Source organism: Cetorhinus maximus, chromosome 8 (genome assembly GCF_964194155.1).
Source record: "Cetorhinus maximus chromosome 8, sCetMax3.hap1.1, whole genome shotgun sequence".
Taxonomy (NCBI): Eukaryota; Metazoa; Chordata; class Chondrichthyes; order Lamniformes; family Cetorhinidae; genus Cetorhinus; species Cetorhinus maximus.
The window spans coordinates 19,892,844-19,920,795 of NC_135886.1; the positions used below are offsets into that span (position 1 = coordinate 19,892,844).

At 38.9% G+C, this 27,952-nt stretch overlaps 1 protein-coding gene across 3 annotated transcripts; it reads right to left on the minus strand.

Annotated features, from left to right (window-relative positions):
• Window positions 1-1,549: 1,549 nt before the first annotated feature.
• On the minus strand, window positions 1,550-27,914 carry yod1 (YOD1 deubiquitinase). 3 transcript variants are annotated; one of them, XM_078546561.1, is made up of 4 exons: window positions 27,785-27,914; window positions 13,617-13,832; window positions 9,114-9,811; window positions 1,550-2,601 (listed from the first exon to the last, which is right to left on the minus strand). In XM_078546561.1, the coding sequence occupies exons 2-4, from the start codon at window positions 13,828-13,830 to the stop codon at window positions 2,473-2,475; spliced, it is 1,041 nt and encodes a 346-aa protein (XP_078402687.1). In that variant the 5' UTR covers window positions 13,831-13,832; window positions 27,785-27,914; the 3' UTR covers window positions 1,550-2,472. The 3 variants fall into 3 exon arrangements, with proteins under 3 accessions (XP_078402687.1, XP_078402686.1, XP_078402688.1); XM_078546560.1 differs by lacking the exon at window positions 27,785-27,914 and adding an exon at window positions 27,544-27,689 and having other exon boundaries at window positions 13,617-13,844; XM_078546562.1 differs by lacking the exons at window positions 1,550-2,601; window positions 27,785-27,914 and adding an exon at window positions 27,544-27,689 and having other exon boundaries at window positions 5,873-9,811; window positions 13,617-13,844.
• Window positions 27,915-27,952: the final 38 nt, after the last annotated feature.

Below are 27,952 nucleotides of genomic sequence, written 5' to 3' on the forward strand. Positions count from 1 at the left end.
GAACATTGTACCAATATTTGAAAAGGGTGCAAGGAATAGGCCAGAAAAATGTAGGCCGGTTAGTCTGACTTCAGTGGTGGGTAAATTATTTGAATCAATTCTGAGACACAGGATAAACTGTCACTTAGAAAGACACAGATTGGTCAGTATGGTTTTGTTAGGAGAAGATCGTGTCTTACTAACAGAATTTTTTGAGGAAGTGACAAGGAAGATTGATGAGGATAATGCAGTGGATGCTTTTTACTGGATTTTAGTAAGGCATTTGACAAGGTCAGAAAAGTGAGATTCCATGGGATACAGGGGAAGGTGGCGAGTTGGATCCAAAATTGGCTGTGACAGGAAAGAGTAATGGTCGATGGATGTTTTTGGGAATGGAAAGTGGCTTCCAGTGACATTCCACAGAGCTCAGTGTTGGGGCCCTTGCTGTTTGTCATATATATTTAATGGTTTGGACTAAAATGTTGGGAGGGGGGATGATTGGGGAATTTGCACATGACACAAAAGTTGGCCATGTAGTTGATAGGTGAAGAGGATAGCTGTTGTCTTCAGAATATTAATGGTTTGGTTGAGTGGGTGGAAAAGTGGCAAATGGAATTCAATCCACATAAGTGTGAGATAAAGCATTTGGGGAGGGCAAAGCAAGGGAATACTCAATAAATGGGAAGATATTGAGAGGGGCTGAGGAAGTGAGACACCTTGGAGTGCATGTTCACAGATCCCTGAAGGTGGCACAACAGGTGGATAAGGTGGAAAATAAAACATATGGAATGCTTTCCTTTATTGGACAAGGTATTGAATACAAAAGCAGGGATGTAATGCTGGAACTGTGTAAAACGCTTGTTAGGCCACAGCTGGAATTTTGTGTACAATTCTGGTCACCACATTACAGGAAGGGCATAATTGCTCTGGAGAGAGTGCAGAGGAGATTTACAAGAATGTTGACAGGGCTTGAAAATTGCAGCTATGAAGAAAGATTGGATGGGCTAGGGTTGTTTTCCTTAGAACAGAGGAGGAAGAGCACTGACCTAACTGAGATGTTCAAAATTATGGAGAGGCCTAGATAGGGTAGACAGGAAAGATCTGTTTCCCCTTGCTGAGAGGTCAATTACCAGGGGGCATAGATTTAAGGTGATTGATAGAAGGATTAGAGGGAACACAAGGAAAATCTTTTTCACCCAGAGGGGGGTGGGCGTCTGGAATTCACTGCCTAAATTGGTGGTTGCGGCTGAAACACTCAACTCGTTTAAAAGGTACCTGGAGCTGCACCTGAAGTGCTGTCAACTGCAGGCTACGGATCAGGTGCTGGAAAATGGGATTAAAAACGAGCAGCTAGCTTCTTTTTCCTCTTTTGATGGCCAGCGCAGACACAATTGGCACCCTAACTTTTCTATGGCTCTTACTGGCTCTAATGGCCTTTTCCTGTTACCAACCTATCAATAGTACAAAATCTTTTAAATCGCGAGAGCTCTGACGAAAGTAAAACAAAAAACTGAATTCCTACCATCGGAGGTGAAGGATACATGCAGGTATAAAATAGAATCCGCTCATGTAACGTTATATTCAATTTATTTTTGAAAAAAAGTATAAATTACAAATGACCTTTTATTCAGCAAGTGAACAAAGATGGATACAATAAAATTCATGAGCTTTTTTCCCGACCAACGGCATAAACACTGTACTCAAGTACTTGCAGCAGCAGTGAATTGTAAACAGCTTAATCTTATAATGCTGAAAAGTCATACTCTAACAATATTTGAGGTCTATTTTAGCCAAAATTACATTGCAATTTAAAACTCAGTTAAAACCATCTATCCCATTTTCACCAAGTCACATTGCATAAATAACGTTTATCATTAGACATAACAGCAAAAGGATATATATATATATGTTATGTACAATATACACACACACACTAAAATACAATTAAGCTCAATAACCGGATTGCTGAGAGAGGTCCTGAGAAGCACCAATCCGATACGTGCATGTTAGCACATTGCCCCTGAAGCAGAGAGAAATGCATTTGCAGATTTTTAGAAAGGTAATGTTTATAAGTTAATATTTTTTAATACACACAAACAGGTAATAAAGAGGCTATGGCTTCAAATTCAAATGCAGTACCTAACAGCTTCAAAAATGGATATACAGTACACCATGAAGTGCAAACATGCCAGTTTTGCATATTTCACAAATCCTTTAGCATTATATGAACTTCACAAGATGCAAGTGATGCATTTGTGTCTGTTCTTCACCTGTCCTGTCCCAATCCCATTTTATTTTTACTTCTAACAGCCATATCATTAGACTAGAGGTTATCCTAGACTGGTGATAAAAATGCAGGAACCACTTGAATTTACAAGCATTTTTCTTATACTCAAGAAAATCAAGTAGTAGCAAGCACTATACTTTTAGTCAAATTAGTAGTGCTGAAAGACTGTGCCTGAATACTTTGGATTCATACTGCAGGGTTTGATGTCACCATTGAGCGTGAACGGATGTCAACTTTAATCCCCCAAAAAGGTGCAGTGGTCCTGATATAAAAGTAGTAATCTGAATTTTGTATTTAGATATTCTTGGGTCTGTAGAACATATCAGGTTCATGATCTGCAAAACAAGATTGTTTCAGTTCTAGATTTATATGCAGCATCCCATTACATCGCAATATAAAATGACCAATGCATCTCAACATGCAAGGGGATTAATCCAAGGGCTGAATTTAATATCTGAACTTGGGTAAATGGAACAACATAGCTTAAGGCGCTGGAACTGATCAATTCCATAATATTGCCAAGGATATTTCTGGTCCTATTTTCAAATACTTAACCAAAACAGCATTTTTGGGTGGGGATGGGGTTAATGGAACTCAAATTAAATTTTGACAATTTATGTATCATAAAAATTAATTGAAATGTACATTGACAATTATAACTTTATTAGATGAGAAGGAACTTCTCTGTGACAACTGCAGTGTTCATGTGCCATAACATTTTCAAAATTGTTGCAGCTTCAACCTTTGACCAATTTATAGAAGCTCTACACAATAAAACTTTGATACTCATGAATTCACTGATGAATAGACCTATGTACACACACAGATCTCATTGTTTAGATTACTATTTATTACTGTTTATCTTGAAAAATTGATTTTTCCAAAGTTATTTGTCATTCACTAAACATAGTAAAACAATATTTAGTGGTTATACTGACCTATGTTTCTGTAAACAGGTGTGTTAAGTAGTCTTCCCAGAATAAAAAGATGTTATAAATTATATAGAAACTTAAATAGAAGTAAGAGTTCATATCAATAGTTTAGTTAAAACAGTTAAATAACTTGTATTTTATGCTGTGAACTAACCACAAGGTAGCTGTAATTTTATAATAAGACTAGTATACCAAACCAACAGAATTGCAATCTTCCTTTTCCATGGTTGAGCCTTGAACTAACTTTCTTTTCCCTTAATAACAGCTTCCATTTATATAGTGTCTTTAACATAAAAACATTTAAGCTCTTCACAGATGTAGGGGAAACAAATGCTGAGCCAGAAAAGGTTAATTGAGGGACCGGAAGCTTGGTCAGAAAGATGAATGTTGATTGCTTAAGGGATTTAAGAAGGGAATTCCAGAGAGTCAGAACCAGGTTTTTAACACTAGGTCTTTCATTTTAGTTAAAAACAAAATAAACAAAGAATGGTATATTGGCTTCCTGCCATCTTATGTTTTGCTATTGAAGGAGCATTTACCCATTTAATTATCTTATTGTTTAAATATTGGAACCTGTAGCACCTGAATTAATCAAATCACACCTCCCCCACACAGAAAAAATAGAAAATAGAAAATCTCTGTTTAAAAATAATTGCTCAGTTTCGGGCATTCTAATACAGCAGTCATCTATACCTGAATCTGAATACACCTGAAGCAGCAATTAACCATCTTAAACAACAAGTTTGATTAATTACTCTGAAACCTGTATCAAGTATCTTGCTTAAGCAACAGTAAAATTTAATGTCTAAAAGTACCGGGCAGCAAGAATTACCCTGAAGGCATATAATTACATTATTAATACATAAAAATCAAAGCTCTTGTATTACAGGACAGTGGAATCAATAGATGACAAATATTACCAGTCCACAACAAACACTTGTTCAACTATACAACAAACATGTACTTACTGTACTTTAAACACAGGCTCGTTGGGGAGGTTTATAAAAAATTAGGATCAGCATTTGGCATATAGTGTGCACAAACTACAATTGAAATATATGTTAATCCATTGCCAAATACACTGATTTGTCTGGTGGATTCAAGTTAATTTTCTGTTTGTTCATGAGTTAATTTGAAATTCTTTCAACTATACAAGTCATTTAAAATAATTTAAATTAATTTTCAAGTATACCTCAAAGATCTGATAAATATGAAATTGCAATTTTTAAAATGAAGTTAACTTACAATATTGTAAATGGAGTAAACCTATCAATGTAAAGCCTCCACTGTTCTGACTTTACACTTGCTTCACTTTTGACCTTATCTGTTAGTTGCAACAATTTAAAGTTTTGAAGCCATAACTTGGGTCAGAATATATAGGGAGGAAGTTTAATCCTTGTGGGCAATTTTGTAATTAATCACTCAATTTTGTCACTCTTGCACCAATCTCCATTCCCAGCAGCTAAATTAACAAAACTCTATTGCTGCAAAGGTGTCACATGATACATTGCAAAACACTCATGTCCCGGGCTTAACTACTCACTGCTCAACTTCAGTTTTGGGAAAATGAAAATTCTTCTGTAATATCATAAGGAAGCCCCCACAAGAGTTACCAACTAGGAAATTACCTAAGGTGTCACAGGGCAATTCTTTGGCCTACTGTTGAGCATGATGTCTTGCTCTACACTATTAACTATACATTATCTTGCATGCTCTTGCTATCAGTATGAATGTAAGACTGTTAATTAATGTTAATTGGACATTAATTGCTTATTCAAGTTTATTTTCAAATAACATTACACAGTCAGATTAACGTAACATGTGATTATTCCAATAGGACCTTTTTTTGAAAAAAGAAACCAGTTCTTTATAACTTTTTCCCTATGTAAAATATGCATTATGATCATGTTCACACTGGATGTAAAAGAATAGTCATTTATCATCTAGGTTAGTATTTTTGGTTTCTAGTCATGATTGTTATATTTTTATTCTCCATTAAACTTTAACAATTTATATTGTAGATGTACATTACATCTATAGGTAGAATAAACTCAGCATTCATACATTGACTCAATACAGCAAATACAGGAATTGCGTGGGCTGAGCTGCATTAGTTGGAAAATAAACTGAACATATTCATAGGAGAGAATACGTAATCCAACTGAACCCGAGGGTTTTTATATTTCCACATAGTACAAGAAAGAAATCTCTAACAAAGCAATTAAAAATTTTAAAACTGGAATTTAGTTATTATTTGCTTTACTGGCAGCATATATACGTATGTATACAGTACTCAGAATATACTAGTGTCAAAAATTCAGTCTTATTATGCAATAATAACCCAAATTTAATGTTATCTCTGTATAATTAAGTACAGAGGAACTTTGCCAACTATCCCTGTTACAATGTGGATGTGACCTGTATAAAAGTAATCCCTGCTCATCATCTTTCAATTACAGATCATTAAAAAGCACAGATATTTTCCATTTACTCTGAGCTTATTTACAATTTTGAGTCATTTATTAATGAAAAAGGCACTATGTTCCAGTATCGATGCTGTTAAGGGTTTTGGGGCATCATGTAGATGTTAACATTGGATGAGGCCAAACTAGTTTAGATCACTTTTAAGCTAATAAGCAGCTTTGCTACTAAATTAATATTTCATAAATTTGTCTTTTATGTTGAATAACATTTAATAAAATGGAATAATATTGTACACAATTGATTAATCCCAAGTAGCTGCATGACAAAAATTAAATTACTTAAATAATGTTATTTCAAATTTGTGTGTAAAACAAACACCACCCCCACCCCTCACCAAAATCTGACTTTGTATTAAGCCTTGGTGCCACAAAATGATTGATGGTGCTCTTAAAATTTGATTTCTACATCTACAAGTTCAGGCTGCCACTTGGAGGCTCTGAGCAGTACTACAGCTGTTTACAAAATGCAGAGTAAAGGAGTCTCATGCACATTTAAGCTACCTGCAGAAATGTTAACAATTCAATAATTTACTGACTCATGAAGGCTCATCAATTAAAACCATCGCTAAGTGAGAAGTTTGGCAAAAACATTCTTTATTTGGTTGATGGAGCATGGAGTTTTACCATGTAAAATGAGGGATAGATAATTTTACCTTTAAGAAAAAAGTGAGATCAGGGCAGAATGATTAGTTTGGTTGATCAGCAAAGACACAATGGCTCTTCCTTTTCTGTTATAAACTTCTATGGCGTTATATGAAGTACTTCAAAGGAATATGTTTTTAGGCAATAAACGTGTTACTGCAAAGGGTGAACTGGCACAAAAACGTAACCTGGCTTTTCATCTCTAGCCTACAATCTGCTAGCTTTTCATTTGTAGTCTTCAATCTGCTAGCCATGTAAAATAGGTTTCAACCAACTCAATCCAGTTCCTTTTGGATAAGTATCTACAATGAAAAACTGCTTTTAATTTGATACTAACTTGGTGACATGAGAAATAAAGTAATACACTGTTCTTCTGAGATGCAGCCCAATACGTGCTCACTTTGGGGATAAGGCACATTATTGCATCTGAGTAAAGAGAGTATTATTCTGTATGTAAGGACATTATATTTGAATCAAGAGTGCTTGATATAAAAGGGCCTGAAATATGACAGTTATCCAGTTCAGAGCATGATCTGCATTCATTTTGCTGAGTTAATAAATCATAACCTTATTTGGCACATTGATGCATTTCCATTGCAATTTATGTAACGTGGTTACATTTTACTTAGTTAGCAATACAAATTAATAGTACAGGATGAAAAGTTATTTTCTTCTACTCTATAGGAAAAAACTGAAAACATATCTTTTAGACCTTGTAATAAGAAGTTGTTACAATAAGAACAGCTAACTGCAGTCCTCCGTATGCTAGCAGTAGCATTAGGACAATTGGCTAAAGGTAACATTTGCTAACTGACCAATCACATCTGATTTGTTATTTGCAGTCGACTCAGCTTAAATTAATAACACTAAATTCTAAATCAAGTTTCAGAAAATGGCTTAAAATTTGACAGATAAGGCAAAATTGTAATATCAGAAATAGTTCTGATGAGGTCATCGACCTGAGCCATAGATGCTGTCTGATCTGAGTATTTCCAGCATTTTGATTTTATTTCATGTTTAATTTTGCTATATCATTAAAGTTTCACCATGCATAAAAGTAATTAAAAAATCTTTAAAAACAAACCCATAAATATTAAAAAACCTATAAGCATTCAAGTGGAATAACGCTGATATTTCTTTCAGGTTTATGTATATACTAAGTAAAGAAATCATAATTGTGATCAAAAGAGTTTAGTGCTGCATCAAATAACATTTATATTACTTTGGAGTAAACGTAAATTAAAAGTTAGCTCTTAAAATTAGCTTTAGAAAGCTATAACTTTCGAAAGCATTTCTTTGTCTATGTCTGGGAATGACCAATACATCAAATGGTCCTGATTCATTCACAATTTAAATGAGACACGAGCCACTTTTCCTCACTAATCTCTTAAGGTAGAGACCAAAACCAGAAATCTTCAGGATGCAGGGAGGATCTTAATTTTGCTAATGAATCAGGATGCACAAAATTTGGCTTAAGTGCGATCAGATTATACATAAAGTATTAATACATATGCAGCTTGTCAAGTATTCTACGCATAGGAGGCATTATTGTGTATTTGACCTTGATTCATTAAAGGCTTCCAGACTGGGTCATCTACAGACCTGCTTTTTGTCATGCCTTTGGTTTTATTTTGAAAATTAGTACTTGAGTTTCATGTGGGAAAATAGAAATCTCGTTGCTCATTTACAAACTTCATGCTGAAAACTCATTGAAAGACTGTTTCCATAGAGATGCAGCTTTTTAAAATACTTGTGGACTGATTCTTGATTCTATTTTCATTAATTTAAGTATCCATATCACCAGTAGATAATCTTTCCTGCTTCCATGCAATCATAATTGGAAATAAACTTTTAATTTTAGCCTGAATGTAGTATGTTGACAATGTAATATCTATTATGTTTTAAGTAGACAAAAATGTGGTGAGCATTCCATAAGGTGTCAGTTGCATTATATTGTAGTTAAGCAGATAACTATTAGTCCTGTGATACACAATCCCATTACACATATAAGGGGTGCACATTTCAGTTCAGAGGAATTTCGACCTACTCATGGAAGCTCTTTTTCTGCTAGCTGTCAAAGTAATTAGGTAAATGTTTGAAAAATAGCAATGACTCAAGAATGGTTTATCTAAAAAGATTACAGTACTCCTGAATTTGTCAACACAAGTCAGGGTTAAGGTAGTTGTTTAAGGGTGCACCTGTGATTTTCATGAGCTGATCACAAAACAGTTGTTAAAACACAAAAAAGACTTTCCCTTGGAGCAATTGGGCTACTTTAAATCTTAAGAATCCTCAAATGAATAGTCATAACAAATTAGTTTATAGGTTTACAGCTCATTTTTCTAGAGTTATTCTGCAATAAAGACTTTCCAAATGTGAGACTTGCGCATGTATTTACCTATACAGAATGAAAACTACTCAAATTTAAGATTTAAGAGAAACCACTGATGATTTACATATTTGTGACCAGAATTCTCAGGCATCTAATACTCTATTGGGTAAAGTAATTTTAATGGCTATCAAATTTGGAAGTGTATCTTCTATTAAAATATGAATCTTTCGTTAAATACAATAAACTAGGATGAGAGAAGTCTAATGCCATTTCTACCATGTAAACAGGAATTCAAGAATGAGGGCCAATTTTTTCAAACATCCAACAATTTGATCAGCTCATAGTTTAATCATCCTAGAGTAAAAAAATGCTTTAATATTCCATTTCATTCCTAGAGATTAATTATCCCAGTAGATTCTAGGAATGTGAGGTAGATAACAGTATTCTGGCTCTCATACCTCCCCAAAGTTGGTGTGTCCAGTCTCTTTCGCATGCTCCCTAGCCTCTACCTGACCCACCAGCCCCTTTTGGCAGATTACACATCGCAATGTGAATCTACTCAGATCAGTAAATTGTCGTTTCCTTCTAGCTTCGTCTGCCAACTCGAGTGCTTGAGCAAGCACAACATCATCAGCGGTGGAGAAGATGGTTTGTGGGGGTGTTTCAGGATCTTCAAACTGTCGTTCTAATGGGTCATAATGGATCCCATCATAGATCAGGAGGACACGTTTCATGTGGCCTATATCCTCCCCAAACCTGTCTACTCGAACAGTTTGTGTGTCCACTACACAGATCTCACACTGGTAAAACTTGGATAGAATAGAGATTTCAATGGCTCCTCCCCACGTGTCATTTTGTCGAATCCAGTTGCAGTAATCCCAATTACTTTTTCCTAGTACAGCTTCTGTGTACGAATCAGGGTCACTTGCCACAATGTGTGCTATCAGGTTTCGCATTTCCGGAGCACAGGTTGGCTCACAAACACCACCTTCTACCACGTAGTGGATGCTCGTGAAGAGACATGAATTGTCTGCAGGGACAACATGCCGGGTCAGCTGTGGGAAAATATTGTTATCTGAGCTTTTAGCACCAAATTTTGACACGGAGGCTTTGATCTTCAATGTATCCCTTTCCTCTTCCACAATCAAAGTATCTCCTGCAGAAAAATATAGTGATGCGTTTAATGCATGCTTACTATAGTACTGGTTCAAGAGTTACTATCTCCAAATAATTATAGGTGACACAACCATTTACACTAAAATAGAAAATAAATGTACAGAAAAATATGAGACACTTTTTAAAAAAAGGCATCTACAGCAAGAAAATCTTTAAAAGTCATGCATAATATTGTAAAGAATGTAGCTCGTCACAATCTGCTTGTGATGCTGATTATGATGCTGATTATGATGGTTTGTGTGGATTGGCATCAAGCAGATTATGTAAAATTCTGTAGTGACTATTTAAGCACATTTTTGTAAGTCAGAAATTTTTGCAAAGATTTGAAAAAAAGACTTGCACTTATATTGCTCTTTTCATGACCACCAGACATCTCAAAATACTTTACAGCCAAGGGAGTACTTTTGAAGTATAGTCACTGTTGTCATGTCGGAAATTGGGATATTAAACTGGGTTGTGAGAATCACAGTAATCTTAGTTATATATTGTAGGTATATACTTCATATATATGTGTGCACTTCTCGTTCATCATTCTTTAAGTGTCACACACTGCCCAAATGTTTGCATCACACTTAAAAATAGCATAAAAGGAACAAAGCCAGCCATTTCCAATTGCAGAAAATTTCTCCAGGAATAGAAGATATTGAAGTCATGATCCCTGCACACATCTTGATTGGTCCTGTCACAAAACATCTACATCTGAACAACTAACCTTTGCGTAAACTCACCCACACTTCCATGTTAATTAAACTTTGCAGGCCTTAAAGAGGTATGTTTTCCATTGTGTATTATTCCTTGGTGTCCTTATAAATAGCACAGCTCAGTCTTTTTGCAAGCCTTGCAAGAGAATATGTCTACATTTGTTTGTCTCATTTATTATCCAGTACAGAATATACCCACACACTAATATTTCCACAATTTGTTATCACACTCCCTATTGCACCAATCACATTCTACTATCAAAATTATAACCATGACATTTTCTCATCAACTTCACCTTCAGTCTCTACAGCCACCCCAAGAAACAATTTTAAGACAGTCGAATGCTTTTAAACATTTCATCCGCTAACTCTATATACATCCACGATTCTAGCTGCCTGGTCCCAACCACCAGAACTTGCCCTATCTCCTGCCCTCCATGCCTGGGGCTCAGCCTACCTCCTATACCCACCTGCCAGCAAACAAAAGTCAGCTTTCAACCTAAGTAAATACACACAAAAATAAACAAACATTAATTTAAATCAGTAGTCTAACAGCAGTCACAATTGAAGTTATTCTTCACATAAGTTTCTGTTGGCTAATATTGGAAAATTAAGAATTCTTCCTACTTCATGCACCATTTTCTTTCTCATATGCAAATCAATGGACTTCAGTTTGAGGTTTTTTTGGTTGATAATTTACTTTTATTTTGTTGTTAAATAATGGCCTGGTCCATATCAGTCAAAGAGCAACACTACAGAACATGTACTAATTATGAAAACATCCAATTAAATAATGTTTAGTTATGCAGCCCTAACAGATCTAGTTTTTTTTATTTTTGCAAATTATTAACAATGATCTCCTCCAAAGGCTCAGTGGATAAATGCACTGCTCAGAGGGATACTGATGTGTACAAGTCACAAAGTCCCAAGTTTGATCCCTGGTCTGTTCTGACTCTACTGATCTCAGTTAGGGTTGTTATTATGGTGCCCGCATCCCAGCCTAGACATGGAGAAGGGACAAGTTGTCCATGGTTTTCACTGCAGATTTGCTGCTGGAAATGCAGCATGTGCATCAATAGGATCAGGCAGTGTTCACTGCCTGGATTCTCAGACATTGATGACTATCACTCAGGAATGGTTCCAGCTGGCAGAGGCACCAATAGAACCACACCCCAAGCCTGAGTCAGTGCAGTTAGAAAAAGGGATGCGGGGGGGTGGGGGAAGCAAGGGAAGAGACAGTCCAGTTTTCACCACTCCACAAGTTTGTAAAAATTGTGGGTTGTGCAGATAAGCATCTAATTTTATTTAGGGTCATCATCAATAGCAATAAAATACTCAGGCAAAAATAATGAAAATCACTACTTACTTAGTGGACAACCTGAATGAAATTTATCCTTTCATTGTGAAATATCATGCAACAGTAAGAATCAGGTACAGAAACATCCAAAATTCTGGAAAACATAATTTTATGTCATGTTTTTGGATCAGTAACTAGCAAACAGTCTGGAGATTGCTGGTTGTGTTCTGTACCTGAAAAATAAATTGCACTATGATAGAAAATTGCTCAAAAGAACATAAATCTACTTGGGCTTGTATGGAACTCAATAGAATTTGGTTTAACAGTAAGATAGCAAAATAATAAATCAAAGTTTTGCTTTGTCTCTGGTGGCACCTCACTGAAAATAACATTGGATATCCCAAACCAATATAAGATAACACATTGACTGCAAAGAATTGCAAGGATGGCTTTAAACTTCAAACTACAAGGGCTAAGCTGCAGCAATTTGACTGTCATCTGACCTTGGTACTATTTATTTTTAGGATAAATTCCAATCTTATTTATAAGGAATACATGTTTGGGATTTAGAGCCTTGTTGGATATTTTTTTCTGACAGTGGCTGATGCAATTATAACCACCAATCGATAGCAAGTTTCCCCAATTGAACCACGATTTAAAACTGAGAGTCTTTTTCCAGTGATTATATCTTTCATTGAGATTTTGTGATCTGATCTTTCTGTAGCATGGTATGACCAAAATAGGCAAAAATAAAATCTATGCATGGAAGGGCAAGCCAGCTCCAGAGTGGAAGAACTGATTGACTAGCAGTGATTATCAATTTCTGCTTACCTACTCTTTGTATGAACTAGGCAGTTTCACAAGAAAAGACATGAACATTAGATTCATCAAATGTGCTATTCTTACCAAACAAACTATTGGAATTATCATGGTGTGGTTCTAAATTTTCTCGTCAAAGATTAATGAGCCATCACATTGGTCTCGTGAGCAGCTTACGAAATTGCGTCAGGTTACAGTTCATAGCACCCTCGCCTTTGAATCAGAAGGTTGTGGGTTCGTGTCCCACTCCCGGAAACCAAGAACTGTGAATGTACTCAAAAGAGTTACAATCTGTGACTGTTGATAACTCGAAAGAGTTACAAGTAGGGAGGAATTTGAAGCTGTTGGCCTTTTCAATCAACCCACATTTAAAACAGTTTACTGACAGAGAAATTATAGATTGTGAACAATGTAATCACAATACATTAGAATTGGTTCAACCATAAAAACAGGAAGCAAAGAAAGAAAATCGTGCATATTCTTTCCTAACAGGACATGTCAATTTTACGTCTTTTGAGAAATGAATTAGGACAATTCTCATTTTCGAGCTAAGAATTGTCTATTAGAATTTATAAAATGTCTCCTTGCTCCAAAACAACCTAGTGCAAATCCAGCTTATCAATATTTAATCAATCAATCAAGCCTGGTCACAAGAGCATAGAGACCAATATGTGAAGGGCGGGGGAAGAAATTAGAAACTGATTTCATAAAAACGGCCTTACTGGGCAAGTGCTATTTAAAATGTTACTTATTTTTAAATAAAAGTGATCAGTTTTAGATTTTGGTCTAAGAACCTTATAATTAGTATAATACCTTCTTTCAAATTTTTCACAAAATACACCCCCCAACCACACCACATCCCCCCCGATCTTTGTTGATAGTGTGGCTCTTGCAGGCATATGACTTTGGGTAATTAAACAGCAGATTTTTCATTCTTCCTTTGTACACATTGCCCTTAATGCACTTACCAGATTTGATAGGACAATCTTTGAGAGGCATTTCTCCATTACGAACATCTAAGCTGGATGGAGGAAATCCCACCATGATTTTTTGTAGTGCACATGGAATTCCAGTTAGTTCTTCTACTTTATCTTTCAACTCTTGGACACAGGACGCTGAAGTCAGCCCTTGCATCAGGTGAGTTCCATTCTTTGCTTTACATCGTAAACGTATCATTGTCATTTCTAGAGTACAATGTGAATGGTTGAATGTGCAATAAAGTATCCATCTCACAACATGCTTTACCAACGATGATATGAATTTTTTTCATCATCTACACATTTATACTATCTGAATTAGATACTAGAAAATCTAAAGGTTTCATTTGAAAAAAGAAACATGCTGTCGAAGCTTTTCATCTTCCATTCATCAGGACAGATTCCAATCAATCAGCAGCCTGTCCTCATGCAGCATAATTGTTGTTCCCTTTGAGATTTGGTATTCTTGCGAATCTTTGACAGCATGTCTCTTTTTTTCAGCAATACTCAAATTCTGTACTACCAAGCAAATAATTTAGAAGTTATTTAAACTACATCACACTATATGTTAACATAACCCCAATTATCTTTTGGGTCCATTGCTAACAAACAAAATAATCCATTTGCCACATATTCTAATGGTAAATGTAAACAATCACATTTTGCTTCTCCAATTTAAACAGAAACTCAAATCACTGGAATAAATTTAGTGAAACATAAAAGCTATTATTTTCTCTGCACTCAGTAATTATTTTTGACAGCCTAATACAAAATCTCATGAGCAGGGCAAGGTGGTGGTCAAATATTACTAGATCCAGAGGTCAACGACTGCTTGGTTTATCCTTGGCCTCTCCCATTTTTCATAGCATGCTGCCCCTTGGTGACATGATCCGAAAGCACACCGTTAGTTTTAATTTGTACGCTGACAACACCCAGCTCTACTTTACCATCACCTCTACTGCTAAATTATCAGACCTCTTCTCCAAGGTCCATTACAAAATGGGCAGAAATTTCCTCCAATTAAATTTTGGGAAGACTGAGGTCATGGACTTCAGTCCCCACTTCAAACTCTGCTCCCTAGCTACCAACTCTCCCAGGTTGCAACGTTGGTGTCTCATTTGAGAGGGATGAGCTTCTGACCATATCCCTGCACCATCACTAAGATCACCTATTTTCACCTCCACAGCATCACCCGACTGCACACCTGGCTTAGCTTATCTGCTGCTAAGACCTTTGGTTCATATCTTTGTTACCTCTTGAAGTATTCCTGGTTGGCCTCCAATGTTCTACCCTTGTATGCTTAAGGTCATTCAAAGCTCTGCTGCCCATGTCCTTACTTGCACCAAGTCCAGTTTCCCCCATCACCCCTGTGCTTGCTGACGCACATTGGCTCCTGGTCAAGCAATATCTTAATTTTAAAATTCATATACTTGTTTTCAAATCCCTCGATGACCTCACCACTCTTATCTCCTTAATCTTCTCCAACCCCACAACCCTCAGATATCTGTGCTCATCTAATATTGGTCTCTTGAGCATCTCTGATGTTAATTGCTCCACTAAGGCAATGCTTCAGTTCCTTAGGCCCCAAGCTCTAGAATTCTCCCCCCAAATCTCTCCAATTCTTTGCCTCTCTCTCTTCCTTTAAGATGCTCCTCAAAACCTACTACTCTGACTAAGCTGACTGGCCATTTGCCCCAATACTGCTTGATGAGACTGTTTCTAATTTTGCTTTATAACACTCCTGTAAAGTGCCTTAGAAAATCTCCTAAGGTGCTGTATAAGTTGTTGCTGTATATGGTACCAACTCCATGATCTATGGCCAGATATTTTGGTTCATGTCAGGCTACATTGCAAAAGAACAGGGGCAGACCACTCAAGCCACCCCCACCCCCCCACCCCCGTTCTGCCATTGAAGTAGATCATGGCTAATCTGTGCCTAAACTTTATCTACTCCAACTTGGTTCCACAACCCTTTGTATAACAAAAAGCTATCAATCTCAATCTTGATTGAATTAACTGACCAAGCCACAACAGATTTTTTGGGGGAAAAGACTTCCAAATTTCCAATGACTTTTGAGCAAGATGAGTTTCCTGCGTTCAGTCTACATAGCCTAGCTCTAACTTTAAGGTTATGCCTCATTGTTCTGGACTCCCCCATCAGAGGAAACAGTCCATTTCTATCTACCCTGTCAAATCCTTTAATTACCATATACACCTCAATGCATCACCCCATAATCTTTAATATTCAACGAAATACAAGCCTTGTATGTGCAAACTCTCGAGTTAATAATTTAACTCTTTTTAACCCAGGTATCATTCTGGTGAATCTTCCTCCAAGGCCAACATATCCTTCCTCAGATGCCAGGCCCTGAACTGAATGCAGTACTCTACATGGAGACCAACCACAGACTTAAACATCCAACATAATTTTCACTTCTTTGTATTGTAGAACCTTTGCAATAAATGCCAATATTCCATTAGCCTTTCTAATCATGTGTATCTGTCCACTAGCTTTTAGTGATTTCAGTGCTTGTACTTCTAAAGCCCTCGGTTCTTGCACGGTTCCTAGCTTCTTAACATTTAGAAAATACTTGGATTTATCATTCTTGGGTTCAAAGTCAATGGCCTCACACTGAACTCCATCTTCCAGATTTGCCTACTTACTTCATCCATCAATAGTCCACTGCAACTTGCTGCTCCCATCTAGGCTATTGACTGCACCAGTTAGTGTTGTAAGCAAACACTATACCTTCACCTAAATCATTTATAAATATTGTGAAAAGCTGAAGTCCCCAGTACAAATCCCTGCAAGACAGCATTAATCACATCCTGCCAATTGGGAGTACATATCATAGATGCTGCCTGACCTGATTATTTCCAGCGTCTACAGTATTTTGCTATTGCGTATTTTCTATCTTTTACATCCTAACCAATTCCCTACCATTGCCAGTAAGTTTCCTCCAATTGCATGCAATCTCATTTTTGTTAACTGTCTCTTCTGCAACTCTATGTAAATAATATCCATAGACCATCCATAATCCACCATTTTTATTACTTCAAATCTTCAATAAGGTTCACTAGATACAACTTACCAGTTCCAGACAAACATGATCCGATTAGGTAGTGAGAGAAATGGATGTTATTTTCTTTAATATTTTTGGGGAATATCATGTTATTCTGTGAAGAAGGCTGTGTGTGTGTCTGTGTATGATTTAATTCAGCTGGGCAGAGATTAATAGGAGATAGGTTGATCGGGGGGGTTTAAAACATGAAAACGATAGAGGCATTAGGTTTGAGGTCCAAGTAAATAGGCTGCATCTAACATTTGCATTTTTAGATAAGTTGAGAGATTGTTTGAATATCAAAGGGAAGTTAGAGGTGACACGAAATATGTTTTCACCTCACAAAAGTTCCATAGGCAAACAGAAGTGGGGATGTTATATTTTATTGACCCGAAGGCAAAGACAAAATAGAGATAGTCATTTGGTAGTATAGAACTTGAGTATTGCTTAAAAAAGAGGCATGAAAGATTTTATATTTGGAAGGATTTGAGTTTCAAAGAGGTGTGAGAACAATGGAATCTGAGATGAAAGAGGGAAAAGATATTTTAGAGTTATTGTAGCTGTAATCTATAGCTATGGAGCTGGTAGCTCTGAGATGGAAGGTGCAGGTTTAAATCAGCCACCAAGTCAAGCCAGAAAAGTCTTCGCCTCCAAAAAGCAGTTTTATGCTGAAGTTTGGATTTCCACAGCAGAGTGGGAGAAAGTTAAAGGTGTGCCTTTATTAAAGCTACAGCAGTTTGCCTTGGGTACTGGATTTTTATAGTTAAACATCAATAAGGGAATGTTGCATGGAAGGTGTTTACTTGTGGGCCTGACCAAGCAGACTATCTTTTCGGGGGAATGTGTTGTAAAACTAACCTTAATTGTGCAACTGTAATCTTGTGTGCTTAAGTTTTCTTCTATTCTTGTTAATAAAACTTTTAATTTTTAAAATCCCATAAGTGTTACTAGACTTCTTGCTGCTGAGATCAGTACGACAGCTTATTTTCAGAATACAAAAAAAAAGGGTATGACCCGTAAGCCAAGGTTTCCTCTGGGATTTGTCTGTGCAGCAATTAACAGCTGCTCAGTCACTCTATTCCTAAAATGGATTTGATATTAGGAAAACAGGCCTATAATTTCCTTATTTCTTCCAGGCTTCCTACATAGAGTGACACTGACAATTTTCTGATCCAAGAGGGAAATTCCTGAATCTAGGGTATTTTGGAAGATCATAACAAAAGCTTCTACAATTTCCTCATCTACTTCTTTCATTATTTTTCAATTAACATCTTTAAAATTATAACTAGTAGATTCCTCCCCTTGATTTTTTTCTAGTTTTCGTCGTATATCTGATATATTATCCTCATCTTCTGTGAAGGACAATACAAAGTATTTATCCTGCTTTTCAATAACAATATCACCATCTATTTTAAGGGTCCCACATTACCTTTAAGCCACCCTTTCTCCTAATATACTTGATATCCCTTGTAATTTTTTCTTTTGTTCTGTTTTCCCATTTACTTTCTTTTTATCCCATTTATATTCTTTATTCATTGTCAATGGGATCTCTACAGTTGTTTGCATTTGTATAGTATTAGTTTTGAACTACCTTGTTGACCAAGGTTGCATGGACTAGTTGGGCCAAATGGCCTGTTTCTTTGCTGTAATTACCTGGAGTGATTAGAGTTGGAATTTGATTGGGAGAGAAGCAGATGATTTAATTTGTGGTTTACAAGATTGTCAAAATCACCTTGTTGCCTGAACTACCACCGGTTAATTCCAATAATTGTTTGTTGAGGAAGAATGAGTTTAAGCTAGCTTGTACCTTAAAACAGGTTTATTTCCAAGACAGCGAAGCAAAGTCACAGACTCTCCCAATTCCTCCCAGACACCAAGAGTGAACTGGTTTACATAATCTTACAATGATTCCCTAATTCTTCCCTAATTGGGGACAGCTATGCTTAATTACCAAGTTAAAACATGCAATCTATTGCAGCACAATTTCAACATTACCACCACCTACAATACCTCAATTACTCATTATTCCTTATGCAATCAATAAAATTGCAATTATTACACAACAGCCCCAGAATCTGATCTCATAAATCTCAAGTGGACCAGCTTATTTTCAGTGGCTCACGAGTAACAAAACCTCTACAGAAAATAAAATTAAAAATTAAATAACTCCAAAAATACCTTTACCTAGAGGGATTTTTGCATGTCCTTTATTTCAAAATGTGGTTTTACTTACAAGTCATACAAATAACAGTTTAAAACTCAGCTTGTTTGTATAGAAGGCGATACTTTTAATTCATTCAGCAACTGTACTGCAGACTGATCATTTCCAGACTCAGATTTCTATTGAAGAAAATTAATTAAAACTAGGCTTTCATCAACATATGAATTAGGTACAGGAATAGGCTCCTTGAGCCTGCTCCACCATTCAATAAGATCATGGCTGATCAGAGTTTAACCTCCACTCCACATACCTGCCTACACCCGATAAACAAGAGAGTGAAAGGTTATCAAGAATCTATCTAGCTCTGCCTTAAAAATATTCAGATTCTGCTTCCACTGCCTTTTGAGAAAGAGAGTTCCAAAGATTTACGCCCCTCAGAAAGAAAATTCTCATCCGTCTTAAATGATTGACCCCTTATTTTTAAATCGTGACCCGTGGTTCTAGATTGTCCCACAAGAGGAAGCATCTACTCCATATCCACTCTGTCAAGACCTCTCAGGATTTTAAAGGTTTCAATCAAGTTGCCTCTTATTCCTCTAAACTCCAGCAGATACAAGCCTAGTCTGTCCAGCCTTTCCTCATAAGACAACCTGCCCATTCTAGGCATTAATCTAGTAAATGCTTCCAACGCATTTACATCATTCCTTAAATAAGGAGACCAATACTGCATGCACTACTCCAGATGTGGTCTCACCAGTGCCCTGTATAACTGAAGCATATTATCCTCACTTTTGTAATCAATTCCCCTCACAATAAACAATAACATTCTATCATTTATATTGCCTTTAACATAATAAAACATCTCAAGATGCTGCAGAGGCATTATAAAACCAGAGCCGCATGAAGAGATATTCGACAGACGACCAAAAGCTTGGTCAAAGACTTCAGTTTTAAGGAACGCCTTAAAGGAGAAACGCAAGATAAGTCAATGGAGAGGTTTAGGGATGAAATTCCAGAGCTGAGGGCTTACACAGTTGAAGGCACTACTGCCAAAGGGGGAGCAATTAAAAACAAGCACAGGAGTGATGCATGAATGGAATTTAGTGAAAGGCTATGATCAGGAAGGAATTTTAGTTACAGTAGTTTATTATTCTGGGAATCGCACAAATTGCAACAGAATGAAAATTGTTAATATGTTATTCTTGTTGTTACACTATAGTTATCTAAACTTTTGCTTGGGTGCCAACCCCGACTCCTTTTGATTCAGCGGCTTATGGATTAAGTAGGAGTGGTAGCATAGTAGTTATGTTGCTGGACTAGTATTCTAGAGGCTTGGACTTTTGGTCTGGAGACACAAGTTCAAATTCAATAGGGTAGCTAGGGAATTTAGATTTAATTAATTAAATTAATTGAACAAAAATAGCTACTATCAGTAATTGTGACCATAAAACTACTAGATTGTTGTAAAACCTCTGGTACACTAACGTCGAATACATAAGGAAATTTAGTGTCTTAACTCAGTCTGGCCTGCATGTGACTCCAGATCCACAGCAATGCGGTTGCCTCTTAGCTGTCCTCTAAAAAGGTCCAGCAAACCACACAGTTGTATCAAATTGTTACAAAAAAGTCTAGTTAATAAATACAGGTGACCTGGATTAGACAGAAGCACTAGATATGCCAAAGGCACAGCCAGCCTACTAAACCTGCAAAGTTCTCCTAACTAGATCTGGGTACCTGGGCCAAAATTGGAAGAACTGTCCCACAGATGAGTCAAGCAACAGCCCAGAATAATCTTTCTTACTCACTGAATCATACCTTACAACCAATTTCTCAGACTCGTCTATTGCATTCCCTGGGTATGTGCTGACCCACTTGGCAAGTCAAATCCACCAAAGGTGGTGGCAGTCGTGTACAGTCAGGAGAAAGTGGTTCTGGGAGTTCTCAGCACTGAATCCAGACTGCATAGTCTCATAACATCAGCAAGGCTGCCTTGTGCTGATTACCACTTATCACCTTCCATCAGTTAATGAATCAGTACTCCATGTTGACCACCACCTGGAAGAAACACTGAGGGTAGCAAGTACTTGAGTTGCGGAGTACATCATCACAGGTAAATTGGTAGCAACTCTATTGACCAAGCTGAGTCCTGAATGGAATAGCTTCTAAATTGAGCCTGCAACAAATGGTGAGGTAACCAAAAACAAGGGGCAAACTTACATAACATTGGTGGGAGTGCCGACCACAGTCCTTGTGAAGACGAAGTTCCATCTTCACAGAGGGCACTTTCTGTTCTTTGGTGTGGCACTGCCAACCGTGCTAAATGAAATAGATTCAGAACAGATCTAGCTGCTCAAAACTAGGCACCCATGAGGGGCTGTGGGAAAACAGCAACAGAACTGCAATCCGACACAATCTGTAATCGTGTGGCCAGGCATTTCCCTCATTCAACCATTACCATCAAGCTATAGGACCAACTCTGGCTACAACACAGGACTACGTGCATATTAAAGAACAGAGCTAATTTGTCCCATAGTCAACATATCAGGTCAAAAATCTGCAGTCCTGTCACATCCAGTTGTGAATGGTGGAGGCAGCCCCAGGAATAACTGCATCCTCAAAGATGACGAAATCCGCCAAAGAAAAGGACAAGGCTAAAGCATTTGCAACTATCTTCAGCCAGGTGCTGAGTGGATGATCCATCTCAGCCTCCTCCTGAGCACCTCAGCATGGAAGATGACAGTCTTCAACCAATTTGGTTCACTTCCATGTGATTTCAAGAAATGTTCAATGCATCGGATAAAGCAAAAGCTATAGGTCCAGACAATACCCCAGCTGTAGCACTGAAAATTTGCGCTCCAGAACTAGCCATGCTCCAGCCCTACCTGTTCCAATACAGCTACAATATTGGTAACTATCCGATAATATGGAAAATTGGTCTGCTGTGTCCTGTTCACAAAAATCAGGTCAAATCCAATCTGGCCAGTTACCATTCCATGAGTTTATTCTCTATCATCAGCAAAGTGATAGAAGGTGTCACTAGCAAAGCTATCAAGCTGCACTTACCAACAACTTGCTCACTGATGCTCAATTTGGGTTCTGCCAGGGCCACTCAGCTCCAGACTTCATCACAGCCTTGGTCCAAACACAGACAAAAGAGCTGAATTTCAGAGATGAGGTTAGAGTGACGACCCTTGACATCAAGGCAGCATTTGACCAAGTGTGGCATCAAGCAGCCCAAGTAAAATTGAAGTCAATGGGAATCAGGGGTAAACACTCTCCACTGGTTGGGGCCATACTTAGTATAAAGGAAGATGGTTGAGGTTTTTCAAGACCAATCATCTCAGCAAGACATCACTGCAGGAGTTCCTCGGGGTAGTGTCCTTGGTCCAAACATTTCCAGCTGCTTCATCAATGACTTTCCCTCCATCATAAGGTCAGAACTGGGGAAAGTTTGCTGATGATTGCACAGTGTTCAATTCCATTCATGAGTCCTCAGATAACGAAGCAAGAAGTTTGTGCCTGCATGCAGCAGGACCTGGACAATAATCAGTAGCAAATAACATCTGTGTGCTACCAGTGTTGGACAATGGCCACCTCTAGTACTGAGAGCAGAGGCACTGGCAGATTACTAGGGAAGCTGACTCAATCAGCAGAGCTTTATCCCTCTGCCGCTTGGACTCAGTTCTTGCACTTCTTACCAACTGTTACTTTTTTGATGTCTTCCACCTAAAGTTCAAAGTCATAGCTGTGGGTCTAAATTCTGGCCCAAGAGAAGTAGCAAAATGAACTATATTCAAAACCAATGTACGCTGTTGGACCACACATTGTGGAACAATAATGCAATGTGGTTGAGTTCCCTGCCTTAACAACACAAGTATTAGGGGCACAAATGCAACAGAGTCCAGGAAGCAAGTTGGCTTGGTAACCCCTTCAATTACAGGTGGCCTGTAATCCAGGAAATTAAAATAGGGGTGTGAGGGAGGAAGGAGACAAAGAATAAAAATTAGAGGATAACCTATCCTGAGACAGAGAGGTGGATCTGTACTACACAACCTAGAGGCAAAAAGATTTGAAAAAAATATTTTTTGGTTTTCCTCAGCACTGTATGTACTTATTGCTGTAGCACCCTCAAGGACAACAGCTCTGCTCAATTAATTTAGGCTAGTCAACCAATTTTCATATATTTAATGTGCAATAACATTGATAACAGGATAAACAATGTTGCAATAACAAAAAAAGTAAATTCTACAAGAGATTCTCCCTTGCCAGCTATTTAGTTTAGTACAATAGCATAGCAATTGTGCGCTAAAGCCAAATTGCTTCCTTATTAAGACAATAACTCCATGCAGGCTTGGATTGGAATTGTCAGGAAGGCAGGCTTTAGTACACCTTCCCCGACCCCTCAAAAACTGAGCAAACTTATCTTCATACTAGAAAACATGAACAGTGGTGTCAACTATAGCTCAGTGGTAGTCCTCTTCCCTGACTCAGAAGGTTGGGGATTCATGTTCCATCCAGAGGCTTGAGCACAAAACCTATGCTGACATTCCTTGTAAGTATTGAGGGATTGCTTTATAATCAGAAGTGCCAACGGGGAGGCGATGGCATAGTGATATTGTCGCTGGACTAGCAATCCAGAGACCCAGGGTAATGCTCTGGGAACCCGGGTTCGAAATCCCGCCACAGCAGATGGTGGAATTTGAATTCAATAGAAAAATCTGGAAAAGTCTGATGATGACCATGAAATCGTTGTTGTAAAAACCCATCTGATTCACTAATGTCCTTTAGGGAAGGAAATCTGTCGTCCTTACCTGGTCTGGCCTACACATGACTCCAGACCCACAGCAATGTGGCTGACTCTTAAAATGCCCTCGCAAGCCACTCAGTTGTATCAAACAGCTACAAAGTCACAAAAAAAGGTTTGAAACCGGACGGACCACTTGGTATCGACCTAGGCACCGGAAACGACAACGGCAAACTCAGCCCTGTCGACCCTGCAAAGTCCTCCTTACTAACATCTGGGGGCTAGTGCCAAAATTGGAAGAGCTGTCGAGCAGGCCAATCAAGTAACAACCTGACAGTTATCCTCACGGAATCATACCAGGCACCACCATCACCATCCCTGGGTATGTCCAGTCCCACTGGCAGGACAGACCCAGCAGGGGTGGCGGCACAGTGATATACAGTCAGGAGGGAGTTGCCCTGGGAGTCCTCAACATAGACTTCGGCATCATGAAGTCTCATGGCATCAGGTCAAACATGGGCAAGGAAACCGCCTGCTAATTACCATGTATCGCCCTCCCTCAGCTGATGTATCAGTGCTCCTCCATGTTGAACACCACTTGGAGGAAGCACTAAGGGTAACAAGGGCACAGAACGTACTCTGGCTGGGGGACTTCAATGTCCATCACCAAGAGTGGCTCGGTAGCACTACTGAACAAGCTGGCAGAGTTCTAAATGACATAGCTGCTAGACTAGGTCTGCGGCAGGTGGTGTGAGAACCAAGAGGGAAAAACATACTTGACCTCATCCTCACCAACCTGCCTGCCGCAGATGTATTGTCCATAACAGTATCGGTAGGAGTAACCACTGCACAGTCATTGCGGAGACGAAGTCCCGCCTTCACATTGAGGATACCCTCCGTGTTGTGTGGCACTACCACTGTGCTAAATTTCAAACAGATCTAGCAACTCAAGACTGGGCATCCATGAGGCGCTGTGGGCCATCAGCAGCAGCAGAATTGTATACAACCACAATCTGTAGCCTCATGACCCGGCATATCCCCCACTCTATAATTACCATCAAGCCAGGGAATCAACCCTGGTTCAATGAAGAGTGCAGGAGGGCATGCCAGGAGCAGCCCCAGGCATACCTGAAAATGAGGTGTCAACCTGGTGAAGCTATAACACATGACTATTTGCATGTCAAACAGCATAAGCAGCAAGTGATAGACAGAGCTAAGTGATCCCACAAACAACAGATCAGATCTAAGCTCTGCAGCTGTGCTACATCCAGTCGTGAATGGTGGTGAAAAATTAAACAACTCACTGGAGGAGGAAATTCCACAAATATCCCCATCCTCAATGGATGGAGGGGTCCAGCACACCAGTTGTAGCATTTGCTCCAATCTCCAACCAGAAGTGCCAAATGGATGATGCATCTCGGCCTCCTCCGGAGGTCCTCACATCACAGATGCCAGTCTTCAGCCAATTCAATTCACTCCATGTGATAACACTGAAAGCACTGGATAGTGCAAAGGCTATGGGCCCTGACAAGATTCCGGCAATAGTACTGAAGACTTGTGCTCCAGAATTTGCCGCACCCCTAGCCAAACTGCTCCAGTACAGCTACAACACTGGCAACTACCCAGCTATGTGGAAAATTGCCCAGGTAAGTCTTGTACACAAAAAGCAGGACAAATCCAACCCGGCCAATTACCACCCCATCAGTCGACTCTCCATCATTAATAAAGTAATGGAAGGGGTCATCAAAAGTGTTATCAAGTGGCACTTGCTTAGCAATAAACTGCTCTCTATTTGGATTCCGCCAGGGCCACTCAGCTCCTGGCCACATTACAGCCTTGGTTCAAACATGGACAAAAGAGCTGAACTCCCGAGGTGAGATGAGAGTGACTGCCCTTGACATCAAGGCTGCTTTTGACAGTGTGGCATCAAGGAGCCCTAGCAAAACTGGAGTCAATGGGAATCAGGGGGAAAACTCTCCGCTGGTTGGAGTCATATCTAGCACAAAAGAAGATGGTTGTGGTTTTTGGAGGTCAGTCATCTCAGCTCCAGGACATCACTGCAGGAGTTCCTCAGGGTAGTGTCCTCAGCCCAACCATCTTCAGCTACTTCATCAATGACCTTCCTTCCATCATAAGGTCAGAAGTGGGGATGTTCACTGGTGATTGCAGGCTGTTCAACACCATTCGCGACTCCTCAGATACTGAAGCAGTCCATGTCCAAATGCAGCAAGACCTGGACAATATCCAGGTTTCAACTGACAATGGCAAGTAACATTCATACCACACAAGTGTCAGGCAATGACGATCTCCAACAAGAGAGAATCCAACCATTACCCCTTGATGTTCAATGATATTACCATCACTAGCTCCCCCACTATCAAAATCCTGGGAGTTACCATTGACAAGAAACTGAACTGGACTAGCCATATGAATACTGTGGCTACAAGAAAGAGCAGGTCAGAGGCTAGGAATCACATGACGAGTAACTCACTTCCTGACTCCCCAAAGCCTGTCCACTATCTACAAGGCACAAGTCAGGAGTGAGATGGAATACTCCCCACTTGCCCGGATGAGTGCAGCTCCTACAACACTGAAGAAGCTGGACGCCATCAAGAACAAAGAAGCCTGCTTGATTAGCAACACATCCACAAACATTCACTCCCTCTACCACCAACTCACAGTAGCAGCAGTGTGTGCCATCTACAAGATACACTGCAGGAATTCACCAAGGCTCCTTCCACAGCACCTTCCAAACCTACGACCACCATCATCTAGAAGGACGAGGGCAGCAGACACATGGGAGCACAACCACCTGGAAGTTCCCCTCAAGTCACTCACCATCCTGGCTTGGAAACATATCGCCGTTTCTTCACTGCCACTGGGTCAAAATTCTGGCACTCCCTTCCTAACAGCACTGTCGGTGTACATACACTCCATGGAATGCAGCAGCTTAAGGCAGCAGCTCACCACCACCTTCACAAGGGCAACAAATGTTGGCCTAGCCAGCGAAGCCCATGTCCCATGAATGAATAAAAATAACCTTCAGGATGAAACCCCGTCTGCCTTCTCAGGAGCACATAAAAGAACTTGTGGCACTATTTTTAAAGACATAGGGGAGTTATCCCCAGTATTACAGACAACATTTAACCCTCAACATCACTCAGATGTATTATATGATCATATTGCTGTTTGTCAGACATTGATGAGCACAAATTGGCTGCCATATTTCCTACTTTATAACAGTGACTGCACTTCAAAAGTGCTTAGTTTGCCATAAAATGCTTTAGGATGTCCCAAGGTCATAAAAGGTACAATGTAAATTAAAATTCTTTCTTTCTTCAGCAATAGGAATAATTTGAACATTATTACAGTACTGTTTCATCATTTATCTGCTTTATACTACAAACACTAATGTTTGTGAGATCAAGTATGGAGCCACCTAGATATTTGCTTCTGCCAGAGACAAACTAAATTAACTCACCAACACACTTCGAATGAGTTTTTTTTTTAAATGTGCTGATAACATTAAGGATGTAATCAAGCATAAATTTCAGATAAGCTTCACAAAACAAAATGTAAGCGTTAATCTCACTTGAGGCAAATCCAGGTTGTACCCGGACGAATCAATTATTCATTCATTACTCGTACGATTTTAAAGCCACTAAATACATTATGCATTGCATTCTACTGTCCGACTATAAATTAAAGCCTACGTTAACTTTTCCATTAGATCCATGTTCCCCATCAATTACTTTTCACCCCATCGACACATTTCCCCACCTTTCCATTAACATACTCTGCTCCCTACACCCTTTTGTACAGAATTATTTTGTCCCATACAATCTTGAGCAACAGAAACGGTCCATTACCCCATACTCCTCAGTAATGTCCAAGTGTTTAGGGCCTCAGTTCCCTGGGTAAATTACCTTTTGCGGTGAATGCGCCGGCGAGATGCCCACAAACAGCGTCTCAATGGTAACCGGGCCTGGTAAACCACCCCCAGCAACCGACCCAACTTTCTTTATTAATTGCTGTTCCTCTTAACGGAAAAACCGAGCAGGCTCAACTACCCCATAAACACGTTCTATCCCCTTTACTTCAAAGCACAACATACGTTTCACAAACAACTATTTACCAATAAGGGCAGGACCAAAGTTGTGATCAGGCCACACCAACAAACACAAACACTCACCCTCGACCAGTCAGCACGTTGTTACTGCGCATGCGCCTGACATCACAAAGCCGGAATCCTTTATCACGTGGTCAGCTTCAAACCTGACTTGCCGCCGCCGTCCCTTCCCCACACACCCAACTCCCCTAGTTTCCCCTCAGGTGGTTTCAACCCACTCCCTCCGCACCC